Source organism: Ambystoma mexicanum, chromosome 4q, assembly GCF_040938575.1.
Source record: "Ambystoma mexicanum isolate Mex_15411 chromosome 4q, UKY_AmexF1_1, whole genome shotgun sequence".
Taxonomy (NCBI): domain Eukaryota; kingdom Metazoa; phylum Chordata; class Amphibia; order Caudata; family Ambystomatidae; genus Ambystoma; species Ambystoma mexicanum.
This window is the reverse complement of record NC_090928.1, coordinates 634,455,209-634,473,199: the sequence shown is the minus strand read 5'-3', so window position 1 is coordinate 634,473,199 and position 17,991 is coordinate 634,455,209. Positions and strand designations below refer to the sequence as shown.

Genomic DNA, 17,991 nt, shown 5'->3' with positions numbered 1-17,991 from the left:
CCTTAAAAACAGGAGAGGCTCTTCAGATGGCTCTCCAGACCACTACAGCAGCGTGCAGCGATTTCGACCAAGGAAGAGGATCCTCTGGCTGTGGAAGATGAGCTGGTTATCCCCACCAAGCTCAAGGGAAGACGACTCCGGACTGGATCTTCTCTTAGTCGTTGAAGGGAAGATAGCTCAGGACTGCAGCAGGGCTTCACCGGGACGGGGTAGTTGCAGCAGCCGTTGTTCTCTCCGCTTCTCTTCGGTTCCTTGTAGTTCCAGTGACGACTCTCTGACTTCTAGCCCAAGAGACCTGCCTTTTATGCGCAAAAACCCCATTCACACAGCCTGGCTGTCAACCACAGGGGGGTTGTCCAGCCTGGACAACCACCTCAGCCAATCATGGCAAAGTGCGACTTGGGTTTCCTAGGATACCCTGTGCAGGGGGTAACTACACCCCTCCCTCACATTCAGCCCACCTAGACACCCAGGCGCCTGGTGGAGGGCTTCTGAGCAGAAGCCCGCCAAAAGACGGTGAACAAAGAAGGCGAACCTAGTTTGCCGCGCAAAGTAAAACACAAGAAGGACTTTAACAAAAAGAAATGGTGAATAAACCCAACCGAAGCCAAAAGAAAGACAATTTGGTCAAGCGGGTTTATGTTTGAGGCTAATATAATAGCCAAGAACAATACCACGTTTATCTAATATAATCGCGGTAGAAAAGTTAGGGTAGATACCACTGCCACCAGCCAAGTCTAAATGTTAAAAGAGCGAAACGATGCTCTAGGAGGTACAGATAAAAAGGGATACGAATTAACCATTTCCAGTACTCCATGGAATATGGGGTGTACTGGATCTGTGGTAGATTGACTAAGTAAAGTTAATGGTAACTTTACCCTTTTCTGGGAGACGGTAGTCGCCTCAGAAATTGAGTCGGAGGAGTCTGAACGACAACCCTGTGCCACTGCACAGAAGGTGCTGAGTGACACACACACAAAGAAGGGGGCTACTGAAGTGGTGTACTCCAGGGCCCACAATCACAAAGAAACAAGTAGAAACACATAGCAAAACACAGGTAAGAGTGGGGGAAAAGCTCACACTCTTACCAAGTGAAATAAATAAACTCCAGAAGTCCAGTAAAGTTGCTGGGGGACTCACTAGGTGAGGGAAATTAGCCATAGTTGAGAATTCTCCCTAACAGTTAGTTCTGATGGTATTAAGCCGTTTCCTTGCCCGACATCCGTAAGGTGGTCCTAGTCATAATGAAACTAACTGGGGTCTACCATCCACTCCTTCAAGACAGTACTGTGATACACTTGTGTTTTCTGTCTCCAGTTGGGTTGGAAAACCAGGTAATTACAGGGGACCTTTTTCTCCAAGATCGTATATGGTACAAATCATTTTAACAGCATCTTATTTGTCTGTGGTCGGTAATAACACTAAGACCATCTGAATCACTGAAAAGGAGCGTGACACAGCCTTCCTATCATAGCTAGTCTTCTGGTTTTCCTGGGCTTGCTTTAAATGTGTTTCACAATCTCCCCAACCGTGGCCATGTGTTTCTTTAGGTTTTGCACAGTTTGAGACACAGGTAATACGGCTTCGTCACTCTCCGCCCACGTTTCTCAGAGCTGATACATAACATTCCTGGGTTATCTGCCATAAAGCAACTCAAGGGGAGAATATCCCAGAGAGGCATGAGGGGTCTTCCTTATGGCGAAAAAGCCCCATGGGATCATAGCATTGCAGTCCTTGCCATCCGCTTCCACAAGTTTCTTTAGAATCCTTTTAAGGATTTGATTAAAGCGTTCAACAAGACTGTCAGCCTGAAGGTGATAGACTAAGGTCCTCAAGGTTTTTAATTTTTGGATCTCCCTCATAATACAGGACATGAAGGTTTTACCTTGATCTGTCAAGATCTCTTTAGGGAATCCATTTCTCAGCGGAAAGGCCTCAGGATATCTAGTGGCATAGACGAGAATGACGAGGATAAATGTATTCCCCAACTTTGAAGGTTCAAGGGGTCCCATTATATCCATTGTGATGCGAGAAAAGGCCACTTCAATAATAGGGAGAGGTTGTAAGGGGATCGGTGGGACTGGAGTGGTTGCTGTCTTTTGGCATAGGGGACAGGTCAACAACATTTTCAACATCAATGTATACCCCTAGCCAATATTACCTATGTATTACCTTACCTGGGTCAGAGCTTCATCCACTCCTTGATGCCCTGCCATTAAGTGGGAACAAGCTAGTTCCAAGACCACTCTCCGGTGGCCTTGGGAAACTACTAGTTGTGATCTTTGTTTCCCTTCTGGACTGAAATCACCCCGATACACAAAGCCTTTTCTTAAGAAAAAAAGGACCAAGCTGACCCCCACCTTCCTCCTCTGAAATTACTTTGGAGAAAGCTTCAGTCAATATAGGGTTGTTTCGCTGTGCGAAAGCAAGTTTGGAAAGAAGACCTGCTTCCTCTATTTTCTCAGAAGGTTTATCCTCCTTTGGTTGATCTGCCTGTTGTCGCTTTCTCGCTCTCTTCCATCCTTTGTGGCGTCGCTTCATGTGCTCCTTCGTAGTTGGGAAAATGCCTCCCCATATCTTCTCTTCTCTCGTCAGGTCTACATCTCTCTTTCCAGAGACCTGTACTTGTTCGCTCTGCTCTCCAGAGCATCTTGGCTTTCCGGTGTAACACTGGCAACGTTGCATCCAGGTTTCCGCCCTACGCAAGAAACCGCACCTCTTCTGCTTCCCCTCTCTCATTGCTGTCATGGCAGCTTTGACCTTCCAGGGTTTCTCTCTCATTGGCATCTCTACCTCTAATACTTATGACACTGCGCTGGTGCTTCCCCTGTGTAACCTTATAGTCTGTCCTGTGTGTTGGACTAGCATTCATTATTGTACCATTGTGTTTCTTTGTCATAGTAGCAATTATTATTTTATTGGTTTTCTTGGACAGAGTACCAGCCAGGTATTTCTCAGGTGAAGTAGCACAGTAGCAAATATATAGTGATTCGCCCTGTTTGCTCCCAGAAGGTTTCGCTAACGTGAGTTGCTGAGATATTTGCACAGGGAGTTCCTCATCAGAACTGGAGTCCGTGTACCCTAGTCTCACAAGGAAAGGCTCCCCACTGGGGAGAATTGACTGAATCCTGTGATTAGTCACATAGGTTGTGTAACTTAGGATGGGAGGGGCCCCTGTTCCCTCCTGACAGGGACATGCCCCGGACCCCTGCCACACATGGGAGTACAGGTAAGCATCTACATTACAAGGAAATCAATTACTAAAAAAATATAAAGCAGTCTTTCATTAATCAAAATAAAATATAAGAGTATATAGGGTTCCGCTCATTCCTTCAAGGTTCATGTGTGATCCCTTATATTCAAACCAGAGCTGTTGCATTTCAAGATGGTTGATACTCTATAAACATGACATAGTGTTCATGGTATACTGTATTGTGGTGCAGTAGTAACTTTAGATTGTGTACCTGTTTCTTCAACTGTTGTATCAGATTGGTTCATCAGTTTGATTTCACACCCAACCTTGTCATTGCATTGTGAATTTCGTAATTGAATGCTTTATGAAACATGAAATGTATGTATATCATGTGTATCTCCGGGAGATAGTGGAGCAGTAGAAACAGCAACACATGATAAAGGTTCACTGCTACCAAATCATACTTGAAAATTCTAGCCGTCAGTCACCCGAGTTTCCTCTAGGGCAACTACCGGTTGATCGCACACACATCTCGTAGATTTTTAGAACGTAGGCCCCCGATTTATCAGAAGGATTCACTCAATATCCGCCAGCATAATCTCAGCTCTACAAATGTGGAAAGATTAGTGGTTCCCTCTTTCAAGAAGTACATTCTTTGGACGGATAATCCTTTTCGGTGCAGACCCACAAGCATGGAATTCCCTACCAAAGCTCATCAGAGGGATACAGTACCATTAGTTCTTCAGGAAACAAGTTAACATCTGGCTGTTCATCCAGTGACCTAGCCCGAATCCCAGCAAGCCACATAAGGATATCCTCTGCAAATCCCTGCGTCAACAGGTCAGTGGTAGCAACCATTCAATCTAAAAATTGATTATAACATATATAGGAAGTATAATCCATAGTTACTATAAGCATAGCTGACATCCAAAACAGAAATAGTACCATATGTTTTTCAGCGCACTCTACATGGACATTTCTCTAAACTTACCTTCAGTAAATCAGACAAGCGTGTAAGCATGTCAGTGGTGATGGAGGGGATGTCATCCACACACTGGCAGTATTCAAGAATTATTCTTATCAGCAGCAACACTGTCCTGCAAAACATGATTTATAAAACAAAATCGATCATGACTATGTAAAGGGCAAACTCAACAACAATATAGTATTGCCACCTCTTAGGGAGATGTTTGCACTACCCTGTACTGAGGCCTGTGTAATCATCTAACCTAATGTTGGAACAGCGCATCACCCAAAGGAAACACCAGATTCTCCAATGTAAAGCACTATAGCAGTCAGGCTTAACTTCAGGAGGGAAGAAAGCTGGCAAGCAGGTACAATTAATTCAAATCGAAACCACAAAAAGATCCACCACACTGGTATATTGAAAGAAATGTACACATTGTCACACACAAAATATTTATGATGGGAAAAATAAGACCTCACATTGCACAGAACAGATAGCAGAGCATAGTCTAAGCAAAATAATAAATGGTCAGTTAAGGCCTAACTCACTCTTTACCCTAAAATGTAAGCCACATACCTAGTGGCAGACACTACATATAGAAGTCCAGGGGTGGGTTAAGGAAAAGACCTCTAGACAATATTACACACAATATTAATTACATAGAACTTTCACAAGTTTCCTACTACATTCTAATTAACACATCTACTTATTTGTTTATATACAGGGAGGAACAATGCTCTTTTGATCACAAAAAAAAGTATAATAGATAGGAAATCCGATTTGACGGTAAGAAGTGAGCTTCTTACAATGGGGTCAGTGCAGGACATTCTGACCAGTTGTGGAGGGGAGTAAATGGAACAGTCACCGGGGACAATACATAAGTGGACATACATAGATTAAGGACAACCAACATTAGACATTTTTAAATGCAGGTAGGCGGTAACGCAAGTTGTGCTTGAGATGTGGGCATGATGGATGAAGTGCTAGAGTTGAGGCAGACAAAGTGAGGGGGAAAAGCCAGGTTAGAGGTAAAGGAAAAATGTTAGCTAGAAGGCAGATGAGAGGTAGGTTAAGAGGGTAACTGAGGCGAGGAGGTATGCTTTTAGTTTGGTTTTGAACAAATCCATGTAGGCTGTTTCTCGGATAACTGGGGAAAGAGAATTCTATGCAGGTGGAGCAAGAAGAGAAAAAGAGCGGAAGCGAGAAGCAGCACAGGCAGGGCGGGGAGCCACAAGGGTAGTTGAGGAGACAGCAGAGATTACGAGAAGGCTTGTAGAGTTGGATAGAGAAGAATAGATATGGTGGTGCCTTACCGTGTATAGATTTATGAACCAGGAGAAGACATTTTAATCTGGCCCTGTTTTGCATCATCAGCCATCCAAGCTGGTGAGGGTAAGAGGAAGTAGGTGTGAAGTGAGGGAGCTCAAAGAGAGTCCTATTAGCGAATTTAATCATCTTATTGAGAGGACAGAAAGCATGGTTGGGGCAACCAAAGAGGATGCTGGCGCAGTAGTCCAGTGTAGAGAAGACAAGAATGGTCAAGAGATACTCGGCATGTTGAAAGGAAGGAGGTCCTTGATTTTCCTAATATTTAGCAGGCTGGGGGAGGTGCTGTTGCAGTTTTGGAAATAAAAGTAGAAATGGTATGAGAAGGGTCATAGATGACACAGAGGTTTCTAGATGAAGAGTAGGGGAGAGTGTCAGGTGGGAACTGGATAGGCAGAGGAAGAGATGAGAGAGCATTTGACAGAGAGTTTAACAGACCATTGGAAATGTTGCTAGAGGGATCAGGGGAGAGTTCAGGAAAAGAGAAGATTTGGGTGTCGTCTGCAAAGAGTTGGTACAAGAATACAAAGAAGGGGATTAGTGCCCCAAGAGAGGAGGTGTAAGGTGTAAAGAGGACAAGACCGAGCGCTGTGTAACACCAACAGTTAGAGAAGCGAGCCAAGAGGTGTTGTTGCTCCAGGAGACACAGAAGTGGCAAAGTGCCAGATAGGATTCATTCCAGTCAAGGGCTTCATCGCGAATCCCAAGAAGAAAGAATATTAAGGAGATCAGAGTGATCGACAGTGTGAAAGTCAGCAGACAGGTCAAGGAGAATTAGGAGAAAGGATAGAGTGAGTTTAGGGTGCCCTGTAGCCGGCGAGTATAGTTGGAGTGAGTCAATGAGGGTGAGGTAGAATTGCCTTTTCGCTCCATCAAGAGAGGACTTAAGAGAGTTCAGGGCAGAGAGGTTAAGAGTTGCAAGTGGGTACGCCTCCATTTGCACAGCAGCCGGCGCATGTGTCGGGTCACATTAGAATGCAGGGTTAATGTACAGAGCTGGAGACAGTCTCTCTCTTAGGTGGGTTTAATTTCGATTACATTACTTTGGGATTCTGTAAGTTAGGAAGTTTCATTATTTTGAAGGTTCCTTAACTACACCCTTAAAGGAATTTGAATTCTTACCAATCCATCATTGCTGAAATACAACTGAATGACGATTGGTTTGAACACAAGTGCGGAAAGACAGTCAACATTGTAAACTGCCTTTCATAGTTAATGTCATGAACAACGGTCCTGTTTTTTTAAGCTCTCGTTTGGAAGCCTAAAGGCAGTGAATAATTCGGTGAAAACTAGGCAGGAAAGTGAAGGAACAGGTTGCAGGAACTTCGTGGGACATTTCAGAAAGCACAGTCGGGTGCAGCGTTTCTTTTGAACGAATTTGTACTCCAACAAGTGCGCACCTTTCATGTAAGAAAACTTACTTCAGGAAAAGGCAGTATAGCATTTCTGAGGCCTATACAAACTGCCATTGAAGGAGGTGATCGTTTCAGAAGACGTCCCGTAAATGAGTATTTGTCTCATGTCTATTTGAATCTATTCTTTGAAGAGACTTTTGGCGGTGGCATACCATCTCACCAAAATCACAAATTGTTGTTTCTCAGCTTGGGACACTAATCCTGCAGAGTGTGCCGAATTGTAATGAGCATAACTCTGGGGACAAGTGTTGAGGTTTGAGTGAGTTGTGTCTCGGAATTGCGCAGCTTAGATGGTCACTCTTCTATCTGAAGGGCTTGACATGGTGATAAGTGTCTGCTCATCGCATCGGAGTAGAAAACAGTTTTAAAGCGATAGTGTTTCCTTTCCAGCACATTGCGTAAAAGCAGAATTATAGTGAACAAATCTAGTGAAGCATTTGTTTCAAAGGATAGCATACACGTCTGTAGTAATCCAACAGACTTCAGAAGAATAGACACCTCTACAGTCTGGTAAAATGGCACATTGGAACATCAATTCAAGGAAAGCCAGTTAACAAAGAAAGGACGGTTATGATATTGTTTTAGGAAGATAGTTTTAGGAACAGTAATTTAGTTAGGCTATTTTAAGTTATTTATTTTTTCTTACCCTGAATTTGGAAGACTAATTTCTTGGAAGACTATAATTAATTATTCTTTGAGGAAAACAAACAGCAGGATTAATGTTGCAGGTTGTTAAAAATATAGAAGAAGAAAATCAGAAACCTTCAATTCAAACAAGCCAATGTAACCCTTCTTCTAAGCCATAGGCAGAGGAATCACAGGTAATAAAGGGATTTTAGCAGATTGAGACTTGGGTTAAGTTATTTACTGTGTTTAATTTACCAATGTTCTTTATCACCCTATGCAGAGCTTCACTTATCACAGAAGACAGGAAGGCTGTGTTTGTTATTTTATCCACTCCCCTTTCCTCCTGGCGTGTCAGGTTAAGCCAGTTAGTTGTAGGCGAGACACCATGGTGGGTCTGTGGGGTTCAGCAGCTTCTGCTGATCAAGCATGACAGGACCTGACAGCATGACTGTAAGGAAATCGCGTATGAATGGGGTGACCCATGGTTGAGGATGCCGAGACTTAGGGGTGAACGTTAGCAGTGGGAAGTGAGAGGAGAAAGTCATAATAGGGATTGGAAGCTGGAGAAGGCAGTGTTGGTGGACAATGCAGGAAAGGGAGAACTGTGAGAACTGTAGGTCAGAATGAAAGGGAGGAATGGCAGAAGGTTTACATTTTCTTTTAGGTGAGACAAGTGGTGAGGAAAGGTCAAAGGGTGGAAAGGAGATGGTGGTAGAAACAATTAAGTGATCAGATAGGGATGGTGTGACAGTAGTATTAGTGGCTGAGAGAGAGGTGCATATGAATAAGAGATACTAAGAGTTACACACTGTGTGTGTAGGTAGGTTATGGATAGAGTGGAGAGCGTGGTCAGTAAGAAAAGACTGAAGTTCAGATTTCTGAGAAGTGGTTGGAGAGTGAAGGTTAAAGTCACCTAAGTGAATGAGGTGATGTTCAATGGAAAGAGAATCAATAAGTTGTCCCTGATCATCAAAGAATGGTTCAGTGGGACCAGGATGGAGATGATGTGAACCGAGTGAGGGGGAGCAATAGTACAGATGGTGAATTCAAAAGAGGTAACAGAGCATGTGGCATTTTGAGATTTGTTAGGCGGGAAGAAAGTAGGAGTCCGATGCCTCCACCTCTGGCAGTTAGTCTAGGAGAGCAAAGGAAGGATAGTTTGGCAGCGGGTAGGACCACCAGAGTGGCATAGTTTGGCAGCGGGTAGGACCACCAGAGTGGCAGAGTCAGATGGAGAAATCCAGGGTTCAGTGACAGTAGGGTGGTCGAGGGGAGGAGAGCTTGAGTGGAAATAGATGATGATTAACAATATTTTGTTGCATACAGACTGAGCATTCCAGAGTGCAACGGACAGTTGATGCAGTAAGGAGGAGTTAGAGAAGTTGCGCTTAAGAGGAAGAAATGGATAGGTGTTAAGGGAGGTAGGTGTTAAGGGAGGTATGGTTAGCTTGTCCGCTTTGTTGGAAGTAGGTGGAAGACAGATGTAGTAGTGGAGGTTTCGAGGTCTGAGTTTTATAATAGGGATAGGAAAGGAGGATGTTGTAAAGTGATCGGAGAAAGCATAGGGAGAGGTAAGTAGGAAGAGCAACAGCAGTGAATGCATAATAGGTCAGTCCGTCCGCTGAGTGGAGAGACAGCACAGTAATTGGCAAGCTAGCGGTACTCACAGGTGCAGTAGGGAGGAAGGCAAAAGCAAAGGCTTATAGGTGGAGAAGCAACAAGGCTGGTCAATGGCTTTTCTTCACCCTTCACTGTCCGACCTTTAACTGGGACGCCCATGGATGGAGTTCAGAAGTGTTGCCCACCGTTCTCGTCACCTGATTGCCTAGTCCATCCATGGTGGCTCTCTCTGATTTTGTCATAATACATACAGCTCAGTTGACACTATTGGAGACCCAAATGAAGGGATCTATGGAGGGTTCAACACCCAGCAGCACCAGGAGCAGAAAAGCAGGAGGCAATCATTAGCCCACAATGAGGACCCCTAGAGTGAGTATCGTGAATAACCCTCCAACACACGACCCAGAAGTGAGTAATTAAACTGGTTCCCAAATATACTGTTCCACAAGAGCAGAATACAGGTAAATAAAAGCTTCTTTTTAAACGACAAAACAAAGGATCTAGTCTCCGAGGGAATTGCACCCTCAGCCAACAATGACCCAGAAGGCTCAAAAGAACAAACGTCCTTCACATGAGTGGAAGTAGAATTGACAATGGAGAAGCCTCTAGGTGGCGGACAGAGGAACATGCGCACAACAGACCCTAGCAGCTTAGACAAATGTGGGTGTCACACCAGCAAAAAAAGCCCCTGCAGCAGGACAACAGTGGGGTGACCGCAGACGACCCAACCAACTAGATTTGGTGGGGTGTTGGAGTCCCAACAACATTCTATGCTGTGGCACTTTAAAAAAAATCAAAACAGTAGACGCTTGTGGGAAACTACAGTAAATGGAAGTAAAACAGCTGGAAAACAGTCCAAGGATGTCTGGCCTAAGGCAGGACTAGTGGGATTCCGATTGTGGATCCGCACTGCTATAGTTTCTTTTCTTCCGCTTTGTTAACTTCAAAAGAGGTACATTTTGAGTAGGACAGAGACTACCTCCTATAAAGGGACAGATGTGACAATGGAACCGAAACAGCCAGGCAATGCTAATGATATAAAAATAAACTCCCTCTTCAGGTCTTTTAGCACAAAGTATTGTAGGCGTAATGGACACGGGTAGCTGTGTGTGCATTTATTATAGTCAGAGAGGCCAAGATTTTAGTAGAATTAAGCTAGTGTGCACAGATATGCTGTTGATTAAATTAGAACATTCTGAAACCAGGAACTGGATTACTTCCTTCCGAGCTGGAGGGCAGCATAGTTTTAGTTGGCTAGAGAGTTTAAGCAGCCAACCCAGTTCAAACTGGAGTCATGGCTCATCTCCTGGAGAGGGTTGCAGTGAAGAAGCACTGTTTTACATTTGCATCACATAACATAGGTAAAAAGGGGGAGGAGAAAGGAATTGGTCTTTCAAGGGTGGTGTGCGTATTTCTGAATGCAGTGGCCAGGGGTTAACTAAAGATAATGAAACAAGGGTGCAGTGTGTGTCATTCAGATGCATACAGTTAGCAGTGTGAGCATTCAAAGCAAGAGAGTAGGTGAGAATGGATTTTGCACGAGCAAAGGCTTATTAGGTGCTAATTAACTTCAATAAATGTGAATTGGCAGATACCCGTTTGGTGCTGAATGTGCTTATCAAAACAAATACAATAGTAAGCCAGCCCAACACTGACTAAAAATACTTGCAGTGATGCTTAGTTGTGTTGAAAAGTAACATGCTTCCTTCCGCAATAAGGAGAGGACGCATTGTCAATGAAGGAAATTGTGAGAGGCTAGTATAATTTTGTACATGGAAGATAAACTCATTGGCTGTGTTAATTCAAACAAGGGCATTTTTCCATGAGCAGGCTATGTGTTAAGTCTTAGCTGGGTCTGACCTCAAGAGATGCATGCTTAAGGGGGATTGGATATCTATAGAGGTACAGGAAATACATGAAAGGGGTTTGACATAATGTGATGAGATGAAGGTTTTTACACTGAGTTGAGACTAGAAAAAGGGAAAAGAGTGTCGAGAGAAAGAGCTGTACTGCTAGTGGCAGAGTGTTATCTAGTTTCAGCATGTTGTTGAAGGCCGAGGGACATCTGACCATTGGAGCAGAGGCTAGCCCAGCAATACCCCTGGATTTAATCTCAAACCAGGATGGTCTTGTGTGGATTTGTGTGCTTCCCTTTGGCAGATGTGCTCTGCAGATAGAATCCCTAGATCACACATTCATTTCAAGTACACAAGGTGGATTTAATACTCCGAGAAGGAACAACTGCCCACGGTGCCCCCTGCTCTGCCCTGCCCTTCTTTTGCCCTTCTCACCTCAAAGCCAAACAGCCCAAGCTGCACAGGGCCTGCCCCCTCTGTGATTTTCTCCTTTTAAGAGGCTCAGCAGGCACACCATTTACAACAGGAGATTGATTAGTGGTGTTCACAGGTTACAATACATGGGACATTTGTCCCAAAAGTTCATTAATGTCCCACTTGTGATCGCTATTAACTCCTTCCACCCTAGACTATGCCTACCCAGGGCCCGCTGCCTTAAATCTGCCACTGGCAAGTACGCAGGGATGTCATTTCACCAAAATGCCTGGGGTAGCGGAAGTGACATCACATGACCCTTGACCCCCCTGGTGACATCACAGGAAGTGATGTCATTTGACACCACCCAGAAGTGATATCGCAGGATGCGATGGAACGCGACCTTTCACCCGTTCACAAAACAGGAAGTGCTATCACATAGCATTGTACACTACAAAAAATATGGTTACGATATCACTATAATGTGATGTACATTTCATACACAAATGGATCGCCATATGTATCGATAAGATCAGTGTATATAGGCCCATATTACCAAATTACTGTGAATGCAAGTAGACGTCCATGACCAAATGCTAATGATGTGTTATTATATAGCACTTACGCTTTAGCGCTTTATATAGAAAAAATATACACCCAATATCACCCAACCTGTGTTGGTACTCATTTATCGACCTCAGAAGGATGAAAGGCTGAGTTGAGGCGTTTAAGAACAGACTGTGGGGCTGATTCATGGAATGTTTGCGCCGAAAAACGGGGATTTGTGCGCCATTCTGGCCGCAAATCCCCATTTGTTAAACAGGAATTTGCGGGAAGAATGGAGCACAAATCTCTGTTTTTCGGCGCAAATAATTCCATTAATCAGCCCCTAAATCAGTGACTAGTAATGAGTCTAGCAATTATTGTATAGAATTCCAGAAAGACACATTATTTGGTATTCCTAATCTTTGTTATTTAGGGTCAGTTTTGAAAGTGTTAGACTTGTGTCACTCCTTTTCTTCTTTTTGTAAGGGGCTTTAACAAGAAAGCCATCCACTCCCGAACTAAACAGCCACATGGTGCTGGCCACAGCCGATTAGCTTACATTAAAAAAAAAAAAAAAAAAATACTGTTTTCTATGATATGATATACCCAACCTACTTTTGTGATCAAGTTTGACTTAGGAATACAAGTGCCTCCCGCGAGGGCCAGCACCACCACCACTAATACAGAGGTACGCTAGACGCAAATGGTATTAAATAGTTTGCATGGCATTTGTAGGTTTACCCTGAATCTTGTGCTCCACAGGGACTACTTCTCCCAGAATACACCTGGAGGAGCTAACACTCCTCTGGGAGCGATCTTGCATATCTGTAATTAGGTCATGGAATGAGACAACAGATTCCATAATTTACCATGGGAATGCATCTTTCCAGGACCGAAGTACTCTAGATACACGCACGTACTTACTGGAAACAATAAAGCCTTTTGTCCCTAAACATGGCCGACAGTTTTTTTAAGACAGAAATAGAGGTAGGACTACACACTATTACCATAGCAACATCCTATACACAAAGGAGATTGCATGGCGACTTCCATCTTAGAAACCCGACGCGTGATGCAGGAATCTTGAAATTTTCAGGTGAGCCCAGCGGCACACCAATTAGCTAAGGGTCCGCACTGCTACCGGCACTCAACCCCCCCCCCACTCCCTATCTTCACTGTTGCACATAACGCTAAATACGCTGCCACACGGGGAAACAGCATGACTATTTACTTTTCCTTACCGTTGTACATAACGCTACCAATTGAATGCTTAGACTCCGTTCTGCCACACGGATTGAAACTACATGACTATTTGTAAGGTAATTTAACACACTAAAAAACACCCTTGTCATAGCCCAGCGGTAATGAACGCCCAGGTGGCTGGGGAAAGTAAATGCCAAACTTCAACAAACAGGCACGAAAATGCAATCACGCTCACGGACCAGACAGAATATTTCCAAACCGATTGGCGTAAATGTAATAGCGCACATGGATCTATTAACGCACAAAATAGCGAAGTGACCTTTATGTCTTACCTCTACTTTTTAGAAGACGCACAGAGTCTGATGGGACTCATTCGCCAACCACGTTAATGTGTAGCTGATAAATCAGTGGATGGGTAAGCTAGTTTTACCCACTAGGGGTCTCTTTAAAGACACAATCAATGCAACCCCGTAGACTTATTTATTCAATTTTGGTTTTCTCTTCTCTCTCATTTTCTACTCTTCAAAACTTCCAAATACCCTCCACCCCCACCTCCACCCTTCTTACAATGAAATTTTTGACGGCCGAATGGTATTTTTTAATCATATTTGTTCTTGATTTACACAAACGTTCTAATGTAATTAATTTCTGCTGTCTATTTAATTCTATATGGCCTTCATGCAATGTCATGGGATCTCATCTGATTTACCACAAATGGATCTCTCATTTGTTTCTCTTATTTGTTGTGAATTGTGCCAAACATATGACTTCAATATGATTTGTGTGGCCCTAATTGGGGCTTTCTATGTATTTGTGATGTTTGGATATTATTTTCATCCTTTACTTTATAATTTTGTTGCATTACCAATATTCACTATAATAGACATTGCCCTGATCTGAGGAAGGCACAGGGAATGTGCCGAAACACGTGTTATCGTAAAAAGGGCTATCAATAAATTGATTTTCAACATGGGAACAAGTTCAAGTTTTTGAAATCCAATTGTGGCGCAGTAAACAGATGTGTGCAGCTTCCTTGTTTATATTTAGCTATTACTTTTTCTTCGGAATTTAATCCTTATTTTTGTATTCCTGTTGTCCTTTTCCTTGGATATTCTACAGACTGGATTTGGAATGCAACTAATTAAAACAAATATGGTAGTGAGATGTATCTTGGCTGGAAGAAATAAGTCGAGAAACAAAATTGATTCACGTGTATGTTTTTTCACAGACTATTTAAGAACAAAGTTTGGAGTACTGGACCAAAGTTGATCAAAGACAACTCCTATTCTTTGGGGTTCAGAGATCTAGATCTTGTTGTAGCTCCGTTCCTCAGATTTAGTACACGATCCCTCCTAGTAGTTGTTAGGAACGGGATCAAATTGTGGCCTGGCTCGTGGATTTCACTTGTCCGTATTCAACAGTCAGGGCACACAACGAGCCTAGGAGGGATTGTGTACTAAATCTGAGGAACGGAGCTATGTTTTCCTTATACCTCCCGCTCCCGTGATGGCCTCACCACTACCTTCATTGCTCCCCATACTGTGCCCCATCGTTCAACGCTGCCCACATTCATCTCTATGTACTCCTCCAGTTTGTCCCGTAGCCCTTCGGCGAAGGCCTGGTCTGTCAGGGCGTCTGATGACATGCGCCATAGTGGTATGGGTGGCCTAGGTCCCCTTACTTTCCACGTCGCCAACAGCGGGGAGTGGTCCGAGATTGACCGGCCCAGATATTGCACCGAGTCTATTTGTGGCTGGCAGTGTTTGGGTACAAATAGGCAGTCGATTCTGGGGTGCAGGGCGTGCGGAGCGGAGAAGTACGAATATCCACTGTCTGCTGGGTGGAGTTCCCGCCACACGTCGGCCAGGTCTAGGGCTTCTATCAGCGCATTTAACGCACCCGTTGCCGCATCGTTTCTGGTTGCTGACGATTTAGATCTGTCCAGCTCCCAGTCCCTGACACAGTTAAGGTTGCCCCCCTCCAGATCCAGAAACTGTCTTGGTGGCTAGCTAGTTTGGCCCCCAGTGTGTTCAGGTGCTTCGGGATCCCGTAATTAGGGAAATACAAATTTATTATGCAAACTTCTACCTGTTCGATCCAACCACTCACCACCAGATATCGGCCCTCTGGGTCTGCCTCGCATCTCAGTACTTTGAATGCGACCATTGGGCTGATCCAAATGAGTACCCCCCCCGGGCATACTTTGAATAGGGCACCCGTAACACTGTCCGTCCCAGTGGTCTCACCACCCCCATGGTTTGCTGCGTCAGGTGGGTCGCTTGGAGCAGTGCGATGGACACCCTTTTTCTGTTGAGGAAGGATTTAACTCTGTTCCTGCGCATATAAGTGCCTAGGCCCCGAAAATTCCATGTTAGGATTTTAAGGTCATTGGCCATTCCAGGATGTGTGTCCCCACCCTCGGACTTCAGGGTCCTCTAAACACTGACCCTGACCCAACAGTCGTACTAGTCCCCTGTTCCAGATAGCCCTCCCCTTCCAGTAGCATTCTTCAACACACCCGCACTTCACATTGCATGCCTTATGTTGTGTAGGAATCAGACCGTTTACGAATCCAAGACAAACCAGAACCAAACATACTTTTAACCAAACCAAAATTAGGTAACTGCGCTCAGCAGCCACCTTTCCTCCATGGCGCTCGAGCGCCCCTGCAACTGCCGAGCCCTCCAGGGTCAAGGCGTGCGGACTGTACTGTGTCAGCAACCTGCCGACACCTAACGGATCGTAGGGTGTGTTCTTTTGCCCCATCGGAGGCACTCGCCTCGTTGCTGCCTTTTAACAAACTGTAGCGCTCTTCTTAATTCCTTACTTGCCCACTTGGGAACTTTCGTAGCTGCATTCTGCCCCACTCCCCCCTCCCACAGCAGCAAGGACCGCCGCTCTTCACGTGACCGCCTCCTTGCCATCGTCCAAGTTGTTGTGCTCCAGCCACATGTTGGCCGCAGCCGGTGTTTCTAGAAAAACAGCACTTCCTTTGTAGAGTACCTTGAGCCGGGACGGGTACATCAACATGTACTTAAGATTGTTTCCTGAGTTTCAGCTTAACCAGTACGAAAGAGTTCCAGGCCCTCTGCACCGTTGGGGTGTAGTCTGGGTATATGGCTATGTTGGCATTATCCCGGTGGATCACGCCTCCTTCTCTGGAGAATTTCAGGATCGTTTCTCTGTCGCGAAAGTTCAATATTTTTGCTATCATGGGGCAGGGATGTGAGCCCAGAGGCAGCCTTTTTTGTAAGGACCTATGGGCCCTTTCCACTGTGAATCACTGTGTCAGAGCGCCAGCTCCGATCTCCTGCAGTATCATGTTCTCAACAAAGTCTGTTGCGTTGGACCCTTCCATCCCCTCTGGGACTGCTAGGACACGTATGTTGTTGCGCAGGGCGCACCCTTCCGCATCCTCTGCTCGAGCTTCCAGCATCGCATTCTTCCATTCTAGCTCAGTTAGCCACCTCCCTAGTTCACCAGTGGTTTCTACTGTTTCCTTTAGGGCTATTTCGGTCGTTGTGACTCTCTCCGTGAGGTTTCTCATGTCTTGTCTCATTAGTTGTACATCCGATTTGACCTCCTCGATCTTTGTGTCTATAAAAGTTTGTAGGGCTGCGATTGCTTCGGGCACCTGGTTTTCCTTGGTGTAGTGTCCTCTGCAGGCTGCGCGGCCTGTGTGTCTGGGGCGGTTTGTGGTTGCCCCTTCTGTCTGGCGACGTTGAAGGAGTCCGTGATTGTTGGGTCCTTCTTGTGTTTTGTGGAGGGTATGTCCCCGGTGGTGGTGGTTGTACGAGGAGTACCAGCTTTTCCTTCCAGGCGCGCGCCTTGTTGCTTGTGTGCTATCGTGTTGCCTGTGAGGGGGACCTCAGATTAGTTCCGTCAGGTAACTCTCCTTGTCGCAGTTTGTGTCTTGAGTGTTAAATTTCTTCAGGTCGCACACGGCCGGTGAGGGTGTGGCAATATCATTTGGTGCCCCAGTGTTGTATTAGCGGCCCCCAGCCCCGGGTTCAAGCTCTGCTGCGTTCTCTGCTCAGTTTGACCAGTTCAACTTCTTGGGTCGGCCCAGCGTAGTTTGTATCATGTTGTCACCCCCACGTGGGGCCCTGGAGATCGGCCCCTCCATGTGCCTCTCAGGGTCACAGTTCTTGCGCCTGGCTGATGTTTCCTTGTGCCAGGCGCAGCCTCAGGGGATTCAGGGGCTGTCGTGTGTGGTGACCCAGCACCCCGTTAGTGGTGTCTTGGCTCCGGGTCTGGGTTGTGGTGTGCTCCTCGGAGCACGGCAGTTCATGTGCCTATTTCTGAGCGGTGTGACAGGTTCGAAGTGCTCCGTGCTGTTCGTGTGTCGTCGCTGTTCACGTGTGGGGGTCCCTCAAATTGACCTAGCTGAACGCCACTCCTTGTTGTGATGTGCAGGTCTACTGTTTGTGGCTCCCTCAGCCCCCCACGGCCCGTGGGAGACTGCCTTATGGCTTATTGCCCCAGAGTCTTCACTTTGGTGCCCCCGGCCTGGCTTGAGGTGCGTAGCTCCTTGCGGAATGTGGTGGGCAGTTTTCTCTGCCACCTCAGCCCGTGCCTTGCTCCCAGTCCGCTCAGCTCTTCCCCAACACGAGTGGGGCCCGGGGGTGGTGACCCAGTCATGGGTTGTTTACTGTTATGCGTTACTGCATGTGCCGTGGCTTAGTCCTGGGCCTCCTTCTGTGATCTGTGAGGGGCCCTGGGGGGGTGATTATGTCCGGGTTTTTCACAGTTCAGGCTCCTGCACTCAGGCTAGCCCGCTATGGGTTCATTAGGGTGGTCCCCCTGCAACCAGCGTATCCCGAC

At 45.5% G+C, this 17,991-nt stretch overlaps 1 protein-coding gene across 2 annotated transcripts in view; it reads right to left on the bottom strand.

Annotated features, from left to right (window-relative positions):
* VPS54 (VPS54 subunit of GARP complex) overlaps positions 1–17,991 on the bottom strand; it is a 2,536,401-nt gene that overhangs the window by 627,124 nt on the left and 1,891,286 nt on the right. For both annotated transcript variants that reach the window (XM_069608186.1, XM_069608187.1), the window contains one exon: positions 4,185–4,290. In XM_069608186.1, coding sequence (XP_069464287.1) covers positions 4,185–4,290 — 106 coding nt within the window. The remainder of the gene's footprint in view (positions 1–4,184; positions 4,291–17,991) is intronic.